Source organism: Stegodyphus dumicola, chromosome 1, assembly GCF_044657685.1.
Source record: "Stegodyphus dumicola isolate Sdum_Otavi_A_Nest chromosome 1, ASM4465768v1".
Taxonomy (NCBI): Eukaryota; Metazoa; Arthropoda; class Arachnida; order Araneae; family Eresidae; genus Stegodyphus; species Stegodyphus dumicola.
The window spans coordinates 48,721,024-48,745,841 of NC_140768.1; the positions used below are offsets into that span (position 1 = coordinate 48,721,024).

The following is a 24,818-nucleotide window of genomic DNA, read 5'->3' on the forward strand; positions in this document are numbered from 1 at the left end:
CCGGGCCCTTCGGTATCGTAGTCAGGCTCCCTTAACCATTATACTGTCTGGGCTGCTCGTACTGAATTATAGATATAAGGTTTATCTACCTACGTAAAAACAACAACAATAATTATTTAAAGATCTCTAAAACTCATCTCGAAGGAAAAGAACGAGGATAATTATTAATAATATTTATTAATTCAAATTAGGTACAAATAAAGACAGATTTAGAATTAAATTTTGTTGCCTTAACATCAATGGGAAAGACTAATTTTGCATGTCCCTAACCAAGGAATCATAATTAGGTGTATAATCCTGACAAAGATAATATTAATGTGTCTTCAGTATGGGAATCAGTCAGGACAGAAAGTTGTTTCTTCGTTAGTTTCATGTATAAAATTGCCGATTCGCATAGCTACGTAGATCTGAAACAAAAATAGATATATTCGCTACATGTGGTGGTATTTTTCTCGGTTGACATAGTTCCAAAAACCATCTTCAAATTTTCGGGCTTGTAAGACTCAGTTATAATTTCATTTTCTAATGCTTTTGATCCATATTTGAAACCGTGTCTGAAACTTTTTGGCTAATGAGTTTCACACTTAAATCTTTTTTAAAAGGAAAAGGTATGAATTCCACTATTTCTTTAACTTTTTTCAAAATTCTGGGATCTTATCTCAAAATCTTCAATTACTTTTTAATTTTGGACATATTTGTCGATTTTATAATTAATACTTTTATCTTTTGTAGGTTATCCCTCATATTTAAAAAATTATTCAGATTATTTCGTTGCAGCTCTTCTATTAGCAAAATAAATTTTGTTTTTATATGCGCCTGTGAAGCTGATCATATGAATTACTGTTTTATTTTTACCTTGTAATTCTAAATTTAATTGACTAAATTTGAAGTAAAATCAGTAAGAAATGTTAAGTCACTAAGCCAAGTTTCATCATTTAAATTTTCACAGTTTCTACCTTGTTCGTGAAGAAAATCTAAAATTTCAGCCAATAAATCACGAAATCTCTGCAAAAATTTACCTCTGTTTAGCCATCTGATATCGGTATGAAGTAATAATTCAGGCAGGTTTTCATCAAGCTGCAGTTGGAAGAGACGCTACTTGAAGGAACTTCCTCGAATTGAGTTAGCAATTTTAAATGCTCTGTCCATTACCTCTTTTGTGTTTAGTCTCTTGCTAGCTAACACTTGCTGGTGAGTTATGCAGTGATAGCTTAAAAAGGCAGGGAATTAATCTTTCTTTTGACATAGGGCTAAAAATCCATTTATGGTACCTATCATTTCAGTTGCGCCATCCGTTGTTATTGAGACTAATTTAAAAAGCGGTACTTTCAGATCATTTAAGTATTCAGCAAGTATTTAAAAGCTTTGAGTATGTCTACACATCTAGGCCTTTCCTTCAAAGAAATCATACCCAACAATTCTTCTTTAGGTTTAAAATCCTTAAAAACCATATGAACGAAAACAGGTAATTGTGCCTTATCACTTATATAAGTCGATTCATCACACTCAAGGGAAAAACAAGAACATCTATTAATATCATAATATAACTGCTCTTTTACATTCCCACTCATCCTTTCAATTCGTCGCATCACTGTGTTTCGAGACAATTGCAGATCTTGAATTGCAGCTACAATTTCACTTATGTTCTTAAAATCGTTAAAAAGTGAATCTGACATTTCTAAAATAATTTCCTTTACAAATTCAACGTCGGAGAATGGCTTACATTTGTTTTGCTAAGCGATATCTTACTTTGAATGATGCAGTAGTTACTGCTTTTAACTTCAACCTTGGCTTTTTAGAAACTCTTTGTTGATTTGTTAATTGAGTTTAAAGATCCTTTATGTTTTCTCTGTTCAGAATTTGGTGAATAATATGTTTGATACTCGTTATGTAAAGTTAAAAAATTTATCTCCAAATTATCCTTTTTAGCAATGGCTACTGAGGTAAAGCATATTAAACAACAACATTTATCATTTAACATTTAAAAAAAAGTAATCGAGTTCCCATTCTTCATTGAAGTGATAAGTTTTCGATTTCTTCGGTTTACTACTCACGTTCATGGGTATACTATAATGCAGGGAAATATGACATTTTAAAGAATAAATATTGAAGTAAATATTTTTCTAGAAAATTAAAAACTCATGAAGTGCTGCTATTATCTACGTTACATTGAGAGAAATGATAACAGTACTGCATACTAGCAACACAAGTGTATTAAAATCTAATAAAGATAGATATATTCCAATTTACAAGAAGTATATTAAATTTACAATATATTTATTACGATTTCTGAATTTATTACCAATACTGAAATCTTAATTCAAATAGAATTATTGTTATTCGTAATATATGTGTAATACTGTCCCTTATTTTTCCCTTAGTGTAATAACTGTAGTTTAGAGATATGTTCCCGAGAAATGCTTACTTATCAAGTAAATAGATATCTAAGAGAAGCAATTTAATTTAAATCAAAGAAAAGGTAGTTATATTTTAAACAGAAGAAAAATTGAAACCCAAAGTCATCGCGGAGGATAAATAATATCGATTAATAATAACACTGTGTAACAGACCTATTTAAGTGTAATTGAACTATTTTATTCACCTCATGAACTGTAACCGAACTATTTTATTTAAACGCCATCTCGTGGCGATATGAAAAAACGTCAGTCGACCTCCAGCCGCCATGATGATAGCTTACTATGTTATGTTATTCTCAATGTTTGATGTTCCATTTCGTTTATGTTTCATTTTTATATATATTTCTTTTGTTTGTAACCGTTCCTGTGTGCTCTGTTAATAAATCCTTTTAAAGCTAGCCGGCATTTGTGTCTATTGAGGAACGGCTACATCACAACTGTTAATACAAAAGAAAAGAATCTACTGTATGACACTACCAAATATTCAAGCTAATTGAGTGCATTCTTTGGTGATTCGAACCCTAACAGTTGCATTCACGCATTGCGTCCGGTGACAAGTGTAAAACATAAATCAAAATATATTGTGCTAGGATGGGCGGAGATCACAGTGTCAGGCTGTAAGAATTATAGGACTTTATGGCTTCGGCAGATTCGCAGAATACATCAAACTATTGCTAAAAGGTTTTGTCTTCCACAGTAGCTTCAGAGTCCATTGTATACGGCATTCCACTTCAGTCATTGTAAGCGATCGACGATCGCCCAAAAGTAGCCTCGCGATCGACCGGTCGATCACCATCGACTTGTTGGCCAGCCCTGCTATATATTTAATGTATATCCTAAGTCGCACTTTCGAGACATGAAAAACGCAATTTGAATTTTGTCAATCGGCCCACGGGAGTTATAGAACAGTCCCCCCTTTTTGTTTTTGCGCAGTGCACCTGTACTGTAACTCTGTATTGACCCTAAGTGGTGTAAGGAAATGGACGGGTGGTGGGGATAAGTGGTACAAGCATATCAGACTCTTCAATAGTCATATAGCCTCATGCTGTCATGATGTCACAGTGTGTCCGATGAAGTACTAAGGGTGGCAATCAGCACTGCATCCATGTAAAAGTCTGATGATAAGAACAATGGGCACTAAACGTTGTTGTTTGAATCGATGAAAGTTACCATATAACTTACTTCTTGATATATTTTCGTTATTACAAATATTCTGTTCTTTATTTAATCAATATTTTTAGATATGCTGAATTAATCGACTTAAGTAAAGTCATGATACCAAATTTACTTTGCTTTCATCTTCTAGAATCAAACTAATAACATACGCTAGCACTGCACTGATTTTTGATTAGAAAGTTTGAGTAATGAAATTATTCCGGCTCGAAATCAAAAGAATTTTTGTCTGAAAACAAGGTGAAGATAGTACTTCTGCACTTTCTTTCAGGAATTACATGATTTGCCTTGAATCTAAAGATACGGAAAACCGAATTAAAAAGAACTATTTTCGGTACTATTCGGTTTCGAGGGCCGTAAAAAAGCGCCAAACTATTGTTGATGCAAATGCTGCCAAAAATAATTGCGGCAATCCTAACGCAAGAAAGGAAGTGTAATAGTAAATAACTATCTAAGATTGATATTTTAATCTAGATGAAAGGTTAATTTCATGTAATACTTTTTTATTATTATAATTTATATGAAAAAGGCTAAACATGACTGAATGGAAGCGTAATAGTAAATAACTATTTCAGATCATAATTATAATTTATATAAAAATTGTTAAACATAACTGAATGGATGCCTGCATCGCTATTTCGCTACCGACTTATCGCTAAAGCATAATTTCATCTTGTTGGTTGTTCAAACGTAATTTTCTATAATGAATGAAAATATTTGAAAATATTCCGGTAAAGTGCAGAATCGCCCACTTATTTGTTTGCCGCTTTTTACAAGGGTAAAAAACAATTGGATTTTTGTCAATTTTCTTTTACTTTTTAAGTGAAAATAGGTCGATGAGTACATACATAAAGCCAAAGGCGTGCGCAGTGCCATTTTTGTGCAGTTCTGGATTTTTTTTTAAAGTGAAAATAGGTCGATGTGCACATGGATACCGAGTATGTGCAATTCTTAAAAACGCGTCACAGTGGGTGATTCTGCACTTTACCAAAAATTCTACTGCCGACTTTTCGTCATGGGCAATTCCCAAATTGTTAAATCCATAGGATATTAAAAAAGGATTTAAAATCAAAAAAAGGATTTAAAAATTAAGCTAGTATTTCAGTGGCGTCTCAAGAAATATAAAACTATATAAACTTACGCAATCTGAAATCAGCGCGTACGCTAGATTTGGCGCGCTGTTAAATGGACGCGTTTGCCAGATTTGGCGATTTTGCGCATACATTTTCGCTGCAATTTGTTACGGTCCTCAAAACGGAATAGTACCCTATTTTCAAACAAGAAAAGATCAAGTATTTAAAAGCTGTTGCGAGTTTAGTAAATTTCCAAGTTTGAAAAATGCTAATCTGCAATATTTCAAAACAAAACATTGCGTTTCAGAAACACAGTTGCTTTCATCATCTAGTAGTTTAAGCACATAATTTCGCTTGCACACAGTGACCAGCGTGAAGCACGAAACAACATTACAAATTCGCCGTTCTTCATTTCCATGTTGTGAACCAGATTAGGGGTGTCCCTAGTGGTGGGGCCGCAAATTCTTTAGAAAGCTCGGCTATGAGCCAGAAGAAGATTTCGAGATATAGCTAGACTTTTGTCATTTTTCATTGCTGTTTCTATTTTCTTTCGGTGTCTGCCAGCAGCATTCGTTTGTTATAAAAAGAAATATAAAAGTACATACAAAAGGAATAGCGGAAAATATCAAATCCGAAAGCGTAAGTGGAAGTGATTGTCACAAAAATTGCTGCAAACTACATTTTCTGTTGAAGCGGTTATATTAGAAGACAGAACTGAATTTTGAACTCAGAATAGTAAAAAGATTGTATATTTCCTCTAAATCTTACGGTTTAGAGGATTTGGAAAACTTTTAGAGCCAATGAAAAATCAAATAAATCAAAAACTGTTTTGTAAACAAGTTGCCATGGCTAAATCCACGGAATTTTGTGCCAGTCGTTACAAACATATGTAAATAGGGTACATTAAGCTAAATATCAATTTAACATGTATAAAACATGAAAAGGTTATTTTAGTTTTCCTTTCTGTCTATAGCTATCATCTATTAATATCTAAATTGGCCAGGAGATGTATTTACGAAGTAATTTATCACCTTATTCGATCTATGACAAACAGCGGATATTATGATGCCAAAACTGCAAACAAAATATGATATGACGTTATAGTTAAGCAGCGCACATGCATTTGTACTTAGTTCATCAGCCGGCTAAAGTATTTAGATGTCAAATGTTTAATCACTTGTTGCATATTTCGATTACATGACTGAATATTTTTGTTATTATACCTTAGGAAAAAGAAAACATGTCACCTTGGAAAAACATTTAAGCTTTTTCGACCACACTAATGAAAAGGCAGTAATTCGTATAAATTACTGTAAATATTTTGCTTAGAAATTACTATAGGTATTTATAATAAGAATAGTACTTATAAATTATTTCTATTTAATGATAAAATATTTTAAGAAATATGAGTAACAGTTAAAAGCAATATTCTATACGTTTATTATTAAGCTTTACGAAATGCTTTTTGTAAAGTATGAAGTAATCCTAGTATTTTGAAAATATCACAATTTTGAAGCTTTACTGAATACCTTTAACAACGTTCAGTCAATAAGCGTTTGTTTGATTTATAAACGTAAAGCACGAGATAGCTACATAAAATAAAAGGGAGCCCTTAAGGATTTTTTTCTATAAACAGCTTGGTTTGCGTTTACTTTAAACACACACGGACACCGTGAAAACCCATTTTAACGAGAGTGTTCCTTAAAAATCGTTTCCAGACAGGATAGACGAGCAGTGTACAGTTACATTATCTACTCAATCACTGTTAAGCTTCAGTAAGATAAAAGTCAAAACAAGATACAAAAATCTGTCCGATAGTAATCATAGAAACCATTGAAATTCCAATAATTCAATGACTATTCATCTAGATTTGTTCACTTGTTATCCAACAGATGTTTTAGGATTACTGCATAAGAAACACAAGAATTTCAGAAGGTTTATTACAAAAGTTGTATTATATTGTATTTTACCTTTACAATATATTAAGACAATTGATTATACAATGTATTTTCATAATTATTTTAAGGCTTTAACTATCATCAGCTGTTGTTTACTACTGCCTACTAGTTGACCACTAGTTGTTGTTTACTACTTAACATTTCGTTAAGCTGTAAACGTTGCCTGAACCCTGTACTTCCTTCCTACTGGGTATTTCAATCAATAGATATTAGAGAATTTACAAAGCCATATAGGAAAAAAAACACACTAAGATTAAAAAACGAAATATTTTAAATATGCATAACGTTATTGAAATGCGAAGTACACACTAATGGGTATCGAGAAAAACCTCTAAAATGAATAAATAAAAAATTGTATATAAAAACCACTCACATACAATAATATGAATCTAAATAAAATTAGGGACTTACGTAGTATTGCAACCGTCTTGGCGCAATTTAGGGATTTTTTGCGGATGAAAAAGTTAAAGTACCAAAATGGTAGCCTTGCTTGACCGAAACGATTCTTATCAGCATAGTTCCTGGAAGAATGGTTATGCGTATGGTTGCCAGAGTTTGGCAGTTTCTGAAAATTTGGCTACTTCTACTAGAATGGTTGCGATAGTACGTAAGTACCTAAAATTATTACCAGTAGCTCTTGAAAGATAATTTGGTTATTATTCCGTTCTGAGGACCGTAAAAAATCGCCAAACTAATTGTTGATGCCAGTGCTACCAAAAATAATTGCGGCAACCCTAACGTAAGAAAAAAAGTATAATAGTAAATAAATATCTGAAGATTATTGTTTTAATTTATATGAAAGGTTAATTTCATATAATATTTTTATTATTATTATTTATATAAAAAAGCTAAACATAACTGAATGGCTTCCTGCATCGCTATTTCGTTACCGAGTTATCGCTAAAGCATAATTTCATCTCGTTGGTTGTTCAAACATAATTTTCTATAATAAATGATGCCTTTTCTTTGAAAAATTTCTATTGCTGGCTTTTTGTCATGAGCAATTCTCATTTAGTTAAATCCATAGGATATCAAAAAAGGATTTAAAAATTAAACTAGTATTTCAATGGCGTGTTAAGAAATATAGAACTATCTAAACTTACGCAATTTGAAATCAGCGCGTACGCTAGATTTGGCGCGCTGTTAAAGAGGCACGTTTGCGCTAGATTTGGTGCTTTTGCGCATACATTTTCGCTGCATTTTTACGGCCCTCAAAACGGAATAGTACCATAATTTGATTTTTTTAATTTAGAAAAAGAATGTATAAAGTAAGTATGCGAACATTTGCACATAATATTGGAAAAAAAGAATAGCATTATATCTCAATAGCCACAGAAATTTTTTCTCTTACCTTTTTTTTTTTTTTTTTTTTTTTTTAATTAGATTTTGGCAAAGCTATAACGAGGGCTATCTACCTAAGAGAAGGGATGCTTTCATGGAGGATTCCTCAAGACAAAATGGCTCGTATCCACGTAACACATGAGAAAAAGGATGCATTCAGCCCATTCCCCGGGTTGGAACCTCAGTTTAAGTATCACTGTTCAGCGACTTCACGCTCGGCCGCTGGTGAGCCCATAGCCAGTTTTCGATAGTTGCCGCGATTAGCATGCTAAATGCATTTTGTTTTTCGGCTATCTTGATATATTTGCCTCAGCGGAGGCTTGAAGTAGGGTGATAACTTGATCAATGAGTTCAATAGGACAGCTACGATGAATGAAGGGTGAGTAATTGATACATAAAGAATCCTAAATAAAGCTAGATGTAGAGGCTCTAGTTTCGTTGGAAGTTAGGCTTTGTACAACAATAATATGGAAGCGATTAGCTACAGTAATGTGTAGTTGTCTTTTCTACAAGCATATCCATTTTATTTGTTTGTTAAGGTCTTTTTAATTTTTTAGTTATTTAAATAGGATTAAAAATGGTCAAAACGTTTTAGTTTAAAAAGTCATGCGCACGTCATGTAAATTAGCTTTCATTGTTGCCCAAACATGCACACTATATAAAGAATAATAATAAATAAAATAAATACTAAATGTGAGTAATTAAATTATCAAAAGTAACGTTATTTTTATGAAACAGACTACACATATATGGGGATTATGTATTAGTATTAATTCAATGCAAGGAGTTGTTGGCTTACCGTGTGCAGCCTTCATGCAAAGAAAACGTTTTTTGACATAATTTTAATAAAATAAAAATAAAAATATGATACCATAATTAGTTTAAAGCCTACATAATTTCATTTATTTATTATTATTTTTTTATTAACTTAAAACATAAGTAGAATGTGTGTTTACATTAAAAAAAAAAAAACCTAATTCCAGTGCTTATTTACTATTGAATAAAGAAATGTGTTTTTATATCTCTGCATACAAACCAAAGAATCTTACCATTTTTTTGAAGTTTATTTGTTTAGCTTTAAGTATTAGGTATATAAATCGTAACAATTAGTATTTAAATATCAGTTTGCTACATATCTGTTGAAATAAAAAAAATTTGTCTTAAGGTAAATAAGACCTCACCAGTGATCGAGAGGTTAAAAAAAGACTACTGAATACTGGTAGTTCGCTCGGTGTTCGAACCCAGGCGAACGGACTGGCTGCGTGGTTTATTTTTCATGGTTCTCCCCCCCCCCCACATTTATAACAAAAATACGAGCAAATGTTACTTAGAAAGTCCTCCATCAAAGCATTCCCCCTTAGGGAGCTAGCTCTCGTGTGCCTTGCTGTATTACATTGCTGGAAATATTAATATATTACTTACTTTTAAGGTAAAAGTATATTTAGAAATTGGTTCGCTAAAAATTTAAATTCTTTTTAAGAATACAACTTTAACTACCTACAGTAACAGTAAGCCGAAAGCAAAACTATCTGATAATAACTGCAAAATGTATATTCTACTGAAAAAAAGGTAACCTAATTTGTTTGTCTTTTCAAATAGACGAAAGTGCTTTTCTAATAATGTGGGATTTAGAAATATCAAAAAGGTGCTGCTAGGCTGAATATATACAGATCCCAAATTTACCCTGAAGGACTACTAATTTCGCTTAGGTATTTTGCGTCGAAATCTTTAAAAGGCTGTATCACTTTTAGTCGTTGACACCATATACTATTGCCCTGACTTATATTTAAAGAAATTAAATAATGAAGAATCTACATAAATGTATGTATGTTTCTCCCATTGTTATAAAATAACGGTACCTAGAGCCATCAAAATTTGAATAGCGTAATCTCCCACAGAATGGGGCCATGTGGAAACCCTAATTTGAATTTGAAATTTGTTTTATTACCGATTTCAGATTTTGGAACACTTCAACGAATTTTTGATTAAAAAACTAAACGATTTCGAAGCGAGCAATGGCAACACTGTACGAAAAAAAAAAAATTATCTCCAGCGCGCGAGACTCTCTATCGGAAATTTTAAAGATATGCTCATTTTAAAATTAATTTGAACTGAATTTAATATTACGAGTACGTTTAATAAATAAAGGTAACCCACAAAACTTTAAAAAACGCCCCTTTGGACGTAATTTAAAATCTGAAACATTTCAGTTTTTTTTTTTTTTTTTTTTTTTTAAGTAACAGGTAATAAGTTAATGTGATACACATCAGAAAATCTAAAAGCGCTACGTAAAATTAAAATGCAATAGGTTTAAAATTTAATTAGAAACTAATAAAGATAAAAATTTATTTATCGAATTTTATTTTAATAGATATTCTTTCAGTAATGGCCATCTTCATCAGCAACTGGCGCGATGATTTGGAGAGTCATTCCTTCCAATGATCGCACATAAGATATATGAGGGAATTCAAAGATGCATTTTATTGCTGAAAGACAATAATCAATAAATGACTGCCGTATATTTTGACGATCAAGCGTTTTTTCAGAAAAGAATCATTAACGCAAATTCATACCTTAAATGCAGCAGTTTAACATCGAAAGTTGTAATTATTATTTAAATAAATGGAAATGCTGACTAACTACTGAAGTGCTCACTAAGACTTTGGTATCATTTCCCTAGTCCAAGATAAGCATAAATCATATTGACTGCAAAAATACCTCCAGTTTACCGGTACTAGGAATGTCCATATCCGGCTAAGTTAAACTAATGATATTTAAATAGGTTTCTCCAAACCAATAACAGTAATTCTCTTTTATGGCAATTATATTGTTTGTAAAATGTACTACATTGATCTTAGAGCGTTTAATCGAAAATAAGTTTGCCATTAATATTGAAGTCAAAAACCTACGAAAATATCAAAATAAAGGATTGGTATATGAAGAATATTATTATTTTGACAATGAAACTATAATCATTTTGCATATATTAGCTTTCTGCGTTTCTAACAGCACATTATTAAGGACATCGATGCAGTGATGTAGCATTTAACTAGCAGAATTAGTGCATGGGGCAGAGACACCATTTTTTAAGGAGTCTGGGATAATGATCTTTTTTAAGAAGATATTAGTTGATATTTGCCCTCAAAACAAAAAAAAAAAAAAAAAAAAAAAAAAAAAGAGTCGCGAATTCTTTTAAATCATCTACCCGAAGATAAAACTGGAGACAAATTTGTTTTGGCAAGTAGCCAATTTCTCAACAAATCATATAACAAACCGTTAACTCTTCTTTCGATAAGGCTGAGTCTAAATATCTTTGCATCCAATTTTACTACAGTGGCTCACAAAAGTGATGGGCATTGCAAACCGTTAACTCTTCTTTCGATAAGGCTGAGTCTAAATATCTTTGCATCCAATTTTACTACAGTGTCTCACAAAAGTGATGGGACACTTGTGCCTTACAAAAGGAAACTGTAATAAAATAAATTAAAAAAAAAACATAAAAATGTTTTGTGGGTGTGTTTCATACTTAAATTTAGTAACAATTATTACATAACATACATTTTCTCAAAATATTAATTTAATAAAAATACAATTGTTTAAAACGGGGCAAAAAATGGCTCACATAAGTGATGGGACACCATTAGATACTACTACGTACTACAATAAAAATATTTTTGGGGGTTTTTATTTTTACTCAAAAGCAATTGGCAATAATTTATAAAATCATTTGCAGTCTTTCTCTCCGGTTTGTTTTGGAATTTTTGTGTTTTTTAGCTCTATGCAGCCATGAATGCTAAACGAAAGGAAACTTTGCCTGAAATTCGAAAATTAGTTATTAATTTGCATATTGAACGTGGAAAATCTATTAGAGAAACTCCTGAAACAGTTAACTTGATTCATTCAACAGTTTACAATATCATTAAACGATATAAAAAGAATCATATGATTCAGGATAAAAGAAGACCCGGCCGACCATCAAAGCTATCCAATGGAAGAAAGCGAATTATCGTTCGAAATATTAAAAAAAATCCAAGAATGAGTGCTCCTAAAGTTGCTGCTGATTTACAAGCATTATATGGAGTAATTGTTAAACCTGAGAGTATTAGAAGAGTAATTCCATCTGCTGGATATCACGGTTAAGCAGCCGGGAAAAAATTCTTCGTAAGTGAAAAGAATAGAAAACTCAGACTGGCTTTCGCAAAATCCAACATAAATAAGAATTCTGATTACTGGAATGAAGTTATATTTGCTGATGAGAGTAAATTTAATATATTTGGTTCTGACGGTAGAATCTTGGTGTGGAGAAAACCCAGAGAAGAATTTCGCAAACAGAACTTGGTGCCAACAGTAAAACATGGTGGAGAAGGAGTTATTGTATGGGGGTGTATGTCGTCCGCTGGAGTTGGTACTCTTGTTTTTATTAACCGTATAATGGATCAGTACAAGTATATTGACATTTTAAATTAAAATTTGAAATCTTCAGAGCGAAAATTGAACCTTCATAACGATTTTAAATTCTACCAGGACAATGACCCCAAGCACACTGCTTTGAACATTAGACTCTGGCTGCTGTATAACTGTCCTGAAATAATAAAAACACCACCACAATCTCCAGACTTAAATCCCATAGAGAATATTTGGCAAGAATTGGAATTAAGAATTCGCAAACACACCATTTCTTCAAAACAACAATTAAAATCGGTGCTTCAAGAAGAATGGGGTAAAATCACTCCAGAAATCACAAAAAAATAAGTCGAACCCATCCCAAGAAGATTAAATCATGTTTTAAAAGTAAAAGGAAATCCAAAAAAATATTAAAAACTTTTAAAAAGCAAAATTTTTGGATAAATATTTGATGGAAAAGTGTCCCATCACTTATGTGAGCCATTTTTTGCTCCGTTCTAAACAATTGTATTTTTATTAAATTAATATTTTAATATTTTGAGAAAATGAATGTTATGTAATAATTGTTACTAAATTTAAGTATGAAACACACCCACAAAAAATTTTTACATGATTTTTAATTTGTTTTACTACAGTTTCCTTTTGTAAAGCACAAGTGTCCCATCACTTTTGTGAGACACTGTATGTATTTTGCTAGACAGTTTTTAACAGCTTTCTGCAGGAATTTACTACACTAATCAAACGCACTAATCAGTTCGTTGTGTAAGATGGAAAGGATGTCATATATCATCTCTTAGGTTTCATACTGCCTAGTTATTTAAAAAATTATAGTTATTTAAAAAATGTGGTAGTTATTTAAAAAATGTATTCTACGGCTTGCTAATTGTACGCTGCCTATTAATTTGTCAGGCAAAATAAATCTGTAAGATTTTTTGCTATTGTAATTAAATAATAAAAAACATTTTAAAAGTTTCAGATTTTAAATTACGTCCAAAGGGACTCTTTTTTAACGTTTTGTGTGTTACATTTATTTATTAAATATCATGTTCTTCGCACTGAAACCATTAAATTCAGTTCAAAAGCAATGTCACAAAATAATTTAAAAGGTTTTATTTTTCGCAGAATGTTGGCATTGCTCGCTTTTAAATCGTTGGGTTTGTTAATCAAAAATTCGTTGAAGTTTTACAAAATATGAAATCGATAATAAAACAAATTTCAAATTTGGGCTTCCAGATGCCCATATTCGCAGTACGATTACGTCATTCAAAACTGGATGGCTCTAGGTACCGTTGTTTTATCACAATGCGGGAAACATATACATATATATTTATACAGATTCTTCATTATTTAATTTCTTCAAATATAATACAGGGCGATAATATTTGGTTGCAAGAATTTGAAAAGTGAATCGGACATTTATAGTAAATCAACGCAAAATGCCGAAACGAAGTAATAGCCCTTCATGTTAAATTGCCCCTTTGTACTAAAAAGAAGCTTAGTTAAAATAATAATATGTTTTTGTAACCGAATGAGTCTCTTTTAAGCTCTATTTAATCAAATGAATCGCTTTCATAACTTTTGTATTATTTTCCCTTTGAAAATTAGCTTGACCAGTAGATTGATTGCATTCATCTAATTTTTTCCCTTTATCTTATCTTATCGCTGGGTTCCTTTCCGTCATTTGCACTTTTGCGGCTGAAGAAGCAGGTTCTATATTAAAATCTTCGAAACCAGTCCAGCAGACTTATGAATATCATGCTAATTCCCGCTGCTTTAATTCCTCCAATAATTAAAATATTAATATAACCCGCGAAGGTAAATAATCTTCGCAGGAATGAATATAAAATGAACCAACTTCGAATATAAAAAGCATTTTCTGATGACAAATACTGACATTTTTAGAGTTCTCCTTGTAGTGTTTAGTAAAGACACTACTACTAGATGACCGATGTGTATGAAACATATATCAAAGCGCGTTTAGATAGATGTTCGTCTGATATTGTTGGATCAAACAGTCAAAAAAAAAAAAAAAAAAAAAAACATAAAATGTTTCCCATACTTTAAAGAGATTTCAAGCATTATCTGCGAAAGGAGGTTTTTCAGCAATTTTACTATGAAGCATGCGAACACTTTCCTTAATACAAGAAAAATCATCATCCCTGTTCATTTTACTATTGTTTTAGAACTAGTAGAGAATTTAAAATTTCATGGAATAATATCAGTTTGAATAAGGAAGCGTTCGCAAAGAAAAGTAACAGCGACAAATAAGTGCACTGCAGCCATTTCTCACAAAACTGGTATTATGGGATAGGAATATCGTGATGCAAAACTAATGATATAAAGATGAAACGTAGAATTAAAACAAAAAATAGATCTTGATTTTCAAGACCTAACATTTTTTTTGAAGAAGCATAAGGTGTTACAAAGGAAATTCTAGAATTTTAACATGTAACAGAATATTGTGTAACGTTTTTGTAACGTAAGATTTTCGATGAAGCCACCTTTAAGAATTTTTCTGTTCAGATGTCTTATATTACTTATATTTTTCTTGCTATAAATATGCAGGTAGTTATAAAAACGTAACATATATAAAAGAATTATAAAAATGAGCTTTTTTAAAAATTTCCAAGTAAAGCTTCAAGACATTATTATAAAGGAAACCAGAAGTTGGTGTGCCTAAAATAGAAATGTACACAGAAGTTTCACCCGATGGTTCTAAATAAGAGTTTTAATAAATAAAAAGAGAAAATTTACAATATTCGTAATATCTATTCGGATATTGTAAATTCATCCAGAAATTTTAATATATGGATGAATTTCAATTAGATATTTAATACATGAATAGATATTTTAATCTATGAATGAATATGTAAATTCATTTATAATATTACAATATTCGTCATATCTATTCGGATATTGTAGATCTATTTTTTGTTTTAGCATGTAAGATATGTGCAATGTAATATATATATATGTAAGTATATATATAAGATAAAAATTTGTAAATTAAAGTGTCATGATAAAATATATTTAAATTTATCTAGTATTTTTTATTTACATATGGAATTTAAATTTATATGTAAGGTATATATATATAAGATAAAAATATGTGTGTAAGATAAAAATATGTAAATAAAAAATGTAAAGATAAATGATAAAAGCTATTTAAATTTGTCTTATTTACGTAAGATAAAAAATATGTAAATGAAAATTATAATGTAAACTATTGGTAATCCCGTAATTTCTCCTCTCTATTCTAAAAATCGTAATAACGTTTCTGGTCTCTCCAAACTATAACACAGAGAACCATCGTCAGTCCATTGCAGCGTATTCCAGGTCATATTACATATAAATTTATATGTAAACTACCAAATAAGAAAGAAAATTGATAACAGATTACTGACTTTATTTTGGTAATAGCCCTTTAATTTCACTACGCCCCCTTCGAAGACTGTGTACTAAGTCACTTAAGTCATTATTTCATCTGCAGTGATATGCGACGCTGTAAGAACTCTTATCCAATCACTGTTTAGAACGAATACAAAGAATTTTCAACTCTGTAAATACCACAGCTGCTGAATACACAGTTACTTTTCTCATATGGTGTCGCTATGCAAACCAGTAATTAATTAAGTATTTCCTTTGCTGCTATCATCTATTTTATTTATAATTTTTTTTAAACAAAATATTTGGAAATTGTGTAAATAGTTTAATTTTAGCATAACTTGTTAATTATAAATGTTTGGTTAATTTTTAATTAGTTGTTATTTATTAGTTTATTTGTAAATTTAAAACTTATCAGGTTCAATGTTCCGTCTTACCTTCTTCGGGAACATGCAAGGACCTGACTCGGAACAGAGAGCTTACTAAAGCTATGTTCAAAACTGTGGGAAGTAGACAGGATACACAAGAAGGGTATACAAAACCCTTTATTTTTCTCTATTTACAATAATTTCCGTACTTCGGAATAAAATGACCCACCACTTGTGGTCTAAATGCAAGAATATAAAAATATAACTAAACTCTAATTTAACTTTAAAATAATAAACGTGGAAGATTGGCCTTATATTAACAGGAAGCCGTATGTAGTACAGAGAACTGTGAACACTACAATACGTTTAAAAATTATCAAGAGGATTAAAACCTCTGGCCTGGAAGGCAACAAGCAACTGAGTAAAACTTCTAAGGTAAGCGGCCTGCTTCGACTCACTGCTTCCTCTCTCTCGCTTGGCAAAAAGCCACAACTTAAGTACTTGGCGTTCGCCAGACAAACTTTGCATAAATACATTAACGCTTATAATTCTGGCCGGAAGTAGAAAATAAGAAGTGATAGTAAAGATTTAAAATAAAATAAACGTTAGTAAAACTTAAGATCCTTACAAACTTACATCACGATTTACAAATATAAAAACCGTCATCTATTTAACTATTATTAATCAATAAATTCAAATATATTTGGAACGGAAGTGGTTTAAGTAAGCCGCTGGTTGAGAATCATTACGTTAAAACTATGAAAATAACTTATAATGCAATTTCATAATTGCGTCTTTAATTTTTCTGCTGAACAGATTATACGAAAAAAATTTTAATACAATATCCTAAATATATAAACTTATTTCTTCTCTGTCGCAGTTACATTTGCAGAAACATTCGTGAGTTTCCAATGCTTAAATGAAAATACCCAAGCTAGACACAGCGTCATGCATTTTCATAGGTCAGCTCAATGGAGGTATTCAAAACCTTTTTCTTTTGAGTCCGCTGTTCAAATGAATCGCAAAATGTACTACAAAATAGATACAATGTAGTTATCTAAATTATTGTTATAAATTAAATCTATGAACTAGTTAGCTGAAAAATATTTTAGGAAGCCGTGCTTTCTAATCATCTGAATCTCGCCAGTGGGTATGTTTTATGAATCATGGTGTTGATCGAGGATATTCAGACGGAAAAGGCCTACCAGCTGGCGAGCGGCAAAACCGCTGAACGCTGGTAGATCCGACTTTGATTCGAATCCACGCGAACGGGCTAGCTGCGTGGGTGTTTCCGTAGTTTTCACTTAAGTGTAACGTGTATACGAGCCAATTCCCTTTAGAAAGTCCTCCACGAAGCCATTTCTCCCATTAGGCAGATGGCCCTAGTGTAGTTTACCATAATTACACTAAATTGAACCAAATTAAATCAAATCCAGAAGGAAAGACTCCTAGCTACCATAACTCTCTTTCACCAAATTTCTGAGATGACATCCAAACCTACAGACTATAATTACATCCATTTCACAAAGACGCTAAAGTCATAAGCCTCTGTTTTGTTCCTATTATAACAGGAGTTAGTCAGCTGGGAAGGCAACGTCTGCTCAATATTGTGCTATTTAAAGAGGATTAATTGACATTTAAAATTATATTGACATTTTTAAGTGGTCGTTAGGAAATTATACTGAGCATAGAAATATGATTTCTTTTTAATATATTTTTCAAACTTTTCTGTCTTGTATTTCCGTTTTAATGTTATGCATATCATCCATTACAATGCCTGCATCTCTTAAATTAAGCTTTCATTTCGCTCTGCAATGTTTTAAAAATCATAGGCTGTTTTGCATTCGAAAATAAACAGTGAGGCAAAAAAAAAAAAAAAAAAAAAAAAAAAAAAAAAAATTAAACTAAGTTAAGGAATATGCGAAATCCACAAATCATAAATATTTCAAATATTTCATAAACTCCAAGAAAAGTTTTAAAGACCAAAACGCATACTGAAAAATTGGCGCAAAAAAATTCCAAAAGTGCATATTTTCGGAAACCTGCTCTTTACATGAAGACTAATAGTCTGATTTGGCCATTATGTAGTATAACCATTTCGGAGTTTTAAAGAATGTTATGGGTGTTTTGAAACTTGGTGGCCGAAAGCAAAGAAGATGATCATTAATTTTGATTTGGGAGTTGTGTATATTCAAAGAAAATGGAGAATTTTTTCCTCTTTCACAAACAAAATAACTCTGAATGTGAATTATGTTACGCAAGAAAGACTTATTTATTGAAGTGCTTTTATGAATGATTATTGTTCTTTTCTCTCCTACATAGACTGTTTCAAAATGTTGAAATATTAAACATATTTCAGAGGTGTGCATATCAACTCAATGAATGTTATAAGATTTCACCTTATACTTATGACAGCCATTTTTACTTCCTTGTACGAAGTAAAAAGGAAGTATTGTAATCGCGAAAAATTTCAGGCAACATATTTCAAAGAAAATATTCATTTTGACCGCTATCAAATGCAATTTAACGATGTTTTTGAGTGACATCTGTACGTAAGGACAGAATAAAGGCCTCTTTTCCTCCAAAAAAATTATAAAACTGCTTTAAAATGAATTCTGAAAGAATTTGTCGTGGTGTCTGTACGTACGTACATGTACCTACGTACGTATGTATCTCGCCTAACTCTAAAACGAGTAGCCTAAGAACGTTGAAATTTTATATATAAGACTTATATAACATGTAGATGTGCTCCTCGTATATTGGTTGCAATCGGCCGCACCAAAAGTATATAAATATATTTATATATCCACTCTGTTACCCGGTTCTGTGACCTCAGTTTCTTTACTCTTATATGTTTGCAAATGGTGAATTTTTTGCTTTAAAAATGATTGCATTATGTTGTCCTTATCTTCCAGTTAATGTTTTATGCCTTTAGTAAATATACAAGAAATATTTGTAGAATTATCAACAACTGTTTCAGGGCGATTAAGCCTAATTTTTAAATCACATGGCGGATATGTTTATTTACATTTGAAACAGAAGAATAGTAGATTTGTTGCCAATCTAGAGCGACTAAGCTTCGCAACAACAATATAACGCCTTTTTTATTATTGCGAATTAAATCATGCTGAATCCTTTATGGAATTTTTTCGAGGAAGTAAGTGTTTAAGATTTACTTCGTAATTTTTAATATAGATATTTTGAGTTTTTATGCCTTTTGCCTTGTTGCGAAATGAGAACTGAATTAGTTGAATGAGAAATACTTAATCGTGTGTGAAAAACTGTTTCTTTCTTTTGTTTGTTTGCTTAATTTTTTTATATATTGTTCTAGATTTATTATAATAATTAAATAGAACATATGGCAACGATTAGGTAATACTTCAAATGATATAAATTTTGTGCATTCTGAGTTATAATACGGTGTGGTGTGGTGTGGTGTGGTGTATTTAATTATGGCAAAGCACACAAGGGCTATCTGCCTAAAGGGAGGGATGCCTTTCGTGGAGGACTTTCTAAGGGAAACTGGCTCGTATACACGTTACACATGGGGAAAACCACGAAAACGCCCATGCAGCCAGCCCGTTCGCGGGATTCGAACCTCAGACCGAACTACCAGTGTTCAGCGTCTTTACCGCTCGGCCGCTGGTGGGCTCTGAGTTATAATACGAACGAAATATAACGCTGTTAAGTGAACCTAGCGCCAGAGTGTCGCTATGGTAAGTATAGTGAATTTTAAAGAGTGCATTTATTCTATTGTGGTGTATGGACTATCGACGAAGTAGATTTAATTCAATCCAATAAGTTTAAACGAAATGCAAGAAAATTTGCGTATAATTTAATATTCCGTACAAGGAAGTCATGTGGTGTACACATCAGATTTTTTCTATACCTACAAATATTTAATGATTATGATGCAAATGTAAATAACTTATTTAAAAGACAAAAGTATGATCTGCCGTCTCGAATATTCTATACTAAAAAAAATTTTAATATTTTATTACATAAGAACTATTACTCGATTTATAGGTGAAGTATAACCCATGTTACTATCCAGTTCATACACATTTCATTATTCAATTTTTTTTTGTATTTTAAGTAATAATTTTAAAGATTGTTGTCGGTATTTATAAACTGCATATTTTAAAATGAAATTATATAAATAATCTTGGTATTTAGCGTTAATTTTACGGCGGGAAACACATACTATACATTAATGATTAAAATCTTATAGTCTCCTATTCTTAGCAAAAATAAACTTGTGGTGATTCATTTAATTTGTTTAACAGATAATTTTTTTTTGAAGGAAACTTTTCAACCTAAGCTTTCTTATAGAATGTTAATGAGTTAGCGCACTTATATTCAAATGAGGTAGAAAAAAGTTAGCAATTAAGGAAAAAGGTTTGAAGGTAATCCGGAAATAGAGGAGAGCATGTTCTGCCTGCTTGAAGACCATGCTGCTATCTTTGATTTATTAGTGTTTCTGCGACGTTGAGCGCTTTTAGCCATAAGGTTTGTTTATGCCAACTTTCAGGTGTCAGAGCCTGCCTGTGCGTTCAGTTTCCTGTGAAAGGCTAATTTAATCCCATTTTATTTTAAGTTACTTGTTAACTTTTGAGTTAAACCAGAAGTGTTTGATTTTGTAAGCAAAAGTCGGCGCCATGTGTGAAAGATATTGAGTTAGTAAAGGGTTATTTATATCCTTCTCTAGACTTTGTCGTACTTAAGACTTGACGATAATTCCTCACTTTAAACACCTTCTTCTTCAGATTGAAAATATATTTAAGTCATCGAAAAATCTCGTTAGCTTTACCATTTAGCAAAATTCAACTTTAGCTTAATATTATCTCAGAAGCCAAAGCCTGTGCATTTAATGCAAAATTCAACTTTGCCTTAAAATGATTTTTACAGTAAAACCTATGCATCTGGATTCTGATACCTTTTTTTTTTTTTTTTTTCCTATGAAATTACTATATACTTCATATAGTGTTAAAAGACAAAGAAAATTACATTAATTTATTCTTGCTAAAACGACTGTTTCATTTTATGTCATGAGATTATATTAGTTAGTTCATATATCAATTCACTGATTTTTTCCAGGACAATTATGCTCATTGCTCTAAACCAGGGGTAGGCAAACTATGAACTATATTCCGGCTCGCCGCTTGTTTTCAGTACCGTCCGCAGGTTGATATTATTTTTTACATGAAAATAAATCAAATCACGGAATTACGCACTGTTATGCACTATTATTATCAGTTGAGTTCAAAAGTTGTGAATAATCACCACGATGCTATTGTAGTATAGTACCACGAATAACTGGCGCTATTGTAGTATTCTCTCATTTGACGTTATTTTTAAAAGCACTCCCAAATGATGAATGTTTGTCTTTTGCGCATCGCGCGAGCGTGTTGACAGTTTTGCTTGTAGCGGTGAGCGTGGTATAGTCTACGTTTCGGTATCGTAGATCTGATGCAAGTGCGAAAGATATTTGCAATTTTCAAAATCCATTTCACTGTATTGAGGAGATTCCATGAGACCTTCAACTCCGAGTGGTTTGGTTTGGTTTGGTTTGTGTGATTACGGCCAAGCCTCGATGTCTATCTGCCTAAGAGGAGGGATGCCTTGGTATCCGTTTGCAAAATGATGATGTGTTTAATGATGTTTAAAGAAAAGGATCTAACTCATTTTTATAAGTACCTTTCAGAAGATAAATACGCTGAATTAAAATCATATGTTCGAAGATGGATAACCGTATTTGGGAGAACTTTTCTCTGCAAAAAGACGTTTTCGAAAATAAAATACGTAAAACCGCAGTTCACAACTTTAATAGTTCGAAATACTAATTTCGAACTCCAGTATAAGGAAATATTTTCTCGTAAAGAACAATTACATTCTTTGGATTAGAAATTTCATTCTATTTAATAATAACGTTTTTAAATATGTAAATTTAAATTAATTTTTTATTCATTTATTTAGTAAATGTTAATAAAATGTATATAAATTCTATGTAAAAGTATCATTTCATAGTAAAAAAATAAACTCTTTCCCCCTTCTATGAGAAAATTACCCATTCTTATCTTCATGTTTGCTACTTGGCCCGCCGCGCCTAAAATTTTTACAATATCTGGACCTTTCTAAAAATCGATTGCTGTCCCCTACTCGAACGAAGATCATCGAACAGAAAACATGAAATATACATTTAATATATTAGCTTTCATTGACTGCTTCCTTTAATAAAAAATACATTTACAATTAGAAGGACTTCAAGCAGCTACTCAGCAATGCTACGAAATTCACCGATCGATGTACAGCAACGTTAGAATATCCCGAAAATTTGGTTAATTATCTAATATTTTCGAACCAGTGCTTGATACAGTAATTAATACTTAATAAGGTTTTGCCAATGTGTCGCAAATATATGCATTTTGCATTTATTCCTCAGAAAAATCCACCAAAAACATCGTATTATTAGATGGAAAGTAGATGGAAATACTGCATAAAACTGAAAGTATTAAATAAAGATTACTTTATTTCTATTTCTAAGAATAAAATAAAACCTAATAATCAGATAAAATTCAGCCATTTTAATAGAAAATGCTGCAAAACTTAATGAAGAAAATTATCCGGATCAACACGCATATAATCAGTTTCTTTTTCGTTTTAGGCTTTGATCCTGATATCCCTGGCTATCCACGGTACAGTATGATCGTCGATGAAAGAAGAGGAGTTTATAATTTGCGATTAAAAGGTGTACAGCTAGATGACGAAGGTGAATACCAGTGCCAGGTAAGCTAAAATTTCATCCTCAATTTTTTTAAGGTGTATATGGTTTCTCACTGGGTATCTCATCGGGTTTCAATACACTGATAATTCATTGTTTTATATGCAATAAATGTATCCACTTTTATAATATAACTGCATACTATCGTCTGCATTAATAATAAGCTTCTAAGCTATGCAGTTTGTTTCGTATTTGACAATTGAATTCTTAATTAGTTAAAATTCATTAACATATATGCTGAACATATAAGATATCTTCTCCTTCCTTTCGGCATACTTTCGTGGTGAAACAGTAGCACATTCGGAGCGAATTCTAAAGGTCTAGGATTTGAGTTCCCGCGACAGCATTGCTCATTTTTCATGTCTCATGCTTCAAAAACCTAATGACTGTACAGTGACGCTTGAAATAAAAGGTGACGGAAAATAATTTGCCACCACCAGGATTTGGCGACTGTGTCAACTATTCCACAGTCGCCCTTTAAAAGGGGGAGAATATAAGTCGGATGCCTTCGTTGTGTAACCGTAGCACACTCGGCGCATAATTGAAGACCATGTTCGAGTATTGCCAATGGCGTTGTACATTTTTCGCATCTCCTGCTTCAAACAAACCTAATGACACTACAAAGACATAAGAACGTGCTTTCTCTAGGCAATTTTTCGTAAAGGCATTCCCATAAACTCTCGATACATCGTATTATATCAATTCTAAACGTCCTGATTAGTAACATGATACAAACTATTTGATTTACGAATTTTTTTCTAAAATTTTACACAATGCTGCATAATGTTGAATAAGCTTTATGTTTGTATTTTTCTTCGCAGTTTTTAGAATGTATTTCTTATTGTTCAATTCAAAGTTCATTAAAGGAAATTTTCGGATAAAAAACATTCGAAAACGTTAAAAAGCTGAATCAGGATTCTAAAAACATACTCAAACTCTCACTTTAGGAAAAACGTTTGCATTGTAACCATTTCATACAAGTATGCTTTCCGTTTATCTCTCATAACTGAGTCGAACTATGTGAAGGAAGATAAGGAGTACATTAAATTATTGAATAAGAAAACAATTTTCGAATAGATTTTGCTCATTAGGAAATGTTTTGAAAAAGAAGGAGAAAAAACAAAGCAAACCACTCGAAATTTCCGCCCGCTTGGGTAGCATTCTTTAAAATTTGAAAGTTGTTAAACAATACTTAAAATTTATGAATCGAGACATAATTTTGGTAATTTACGAGAAGAGGAAAAATCATTTTTCTGTCGGACTTGTGGAAGGGGGGGAAGGAAAGATCGAAAGTGTTTGAATCGGAAGGAGGAAAAAAAGCTTTGTTATTTTCTCTTTTTTTTAACTTCTTTATGTTTGTTTTGAAATACAATAAAGAGAAAAATAAAAAAAAATATCTTTTGTTTGCTGTTAAAACGTTTTTTTTTTCATTATTCATTATCATTCTATTCTTTTTGGTTTCAAATTGGTATTAAGCTCCTCGTACATCTGTGGTGCACTAGGAGATTGTATGTGTTCCAAAAACAACTAGCATTAAAACTAGTAAAAAATTTCTTGATAAGAATTAATGTAATGTTGCATAACTCACGATCAATAATCGATAATGCTAAACTTCAAATTGGTTATTTTTAATTTTGTAATGCTGGAAGATTCTTGTAGAAATTCCTGTGGTAATCTAGTAATATCAACAACGGTATATTAAGAACACCAATATTAACCCATGTTTACGGTTTTACGTTAATTAACTCATTATTTTATCTGTACCGTCATTTTTACTTTCGTCGGCTCCCACCATACCGAGATGCAAATTAGTTAAAGAGCATATATGAAAACAAAGTTCTTGAAACTAGATAGTAATCTTTTGGCAATGACGTTGACATTCCTGATATTTTTCGCTCCGTTTTTTTAATTACTTAGAT

General features: G+C 31.6%; 1 protein-coding gene across 1 annotated transcript in view; it reads left to right on the forward strand.

Moving 5' to 3' along the window:
* The window catches only part of LOC118191999 (nephrin-like), a 916,450-nt gene that overhangs the window by 326,028 nt on the left and 565,604 nt on the right, over window positions 1-24,818 (forward strand). The window contains exon 3 of the mRNA XM_085814264.1: window positions 22,783-22,904. Within this exon, the coding sequence (XP_085670390.1) occupies window positions 22,783-22,904 (122 nt within the window). The remainder of the gene's footprint in view (window positions 1-22,782; window positions 22,905-24,818) is intronic.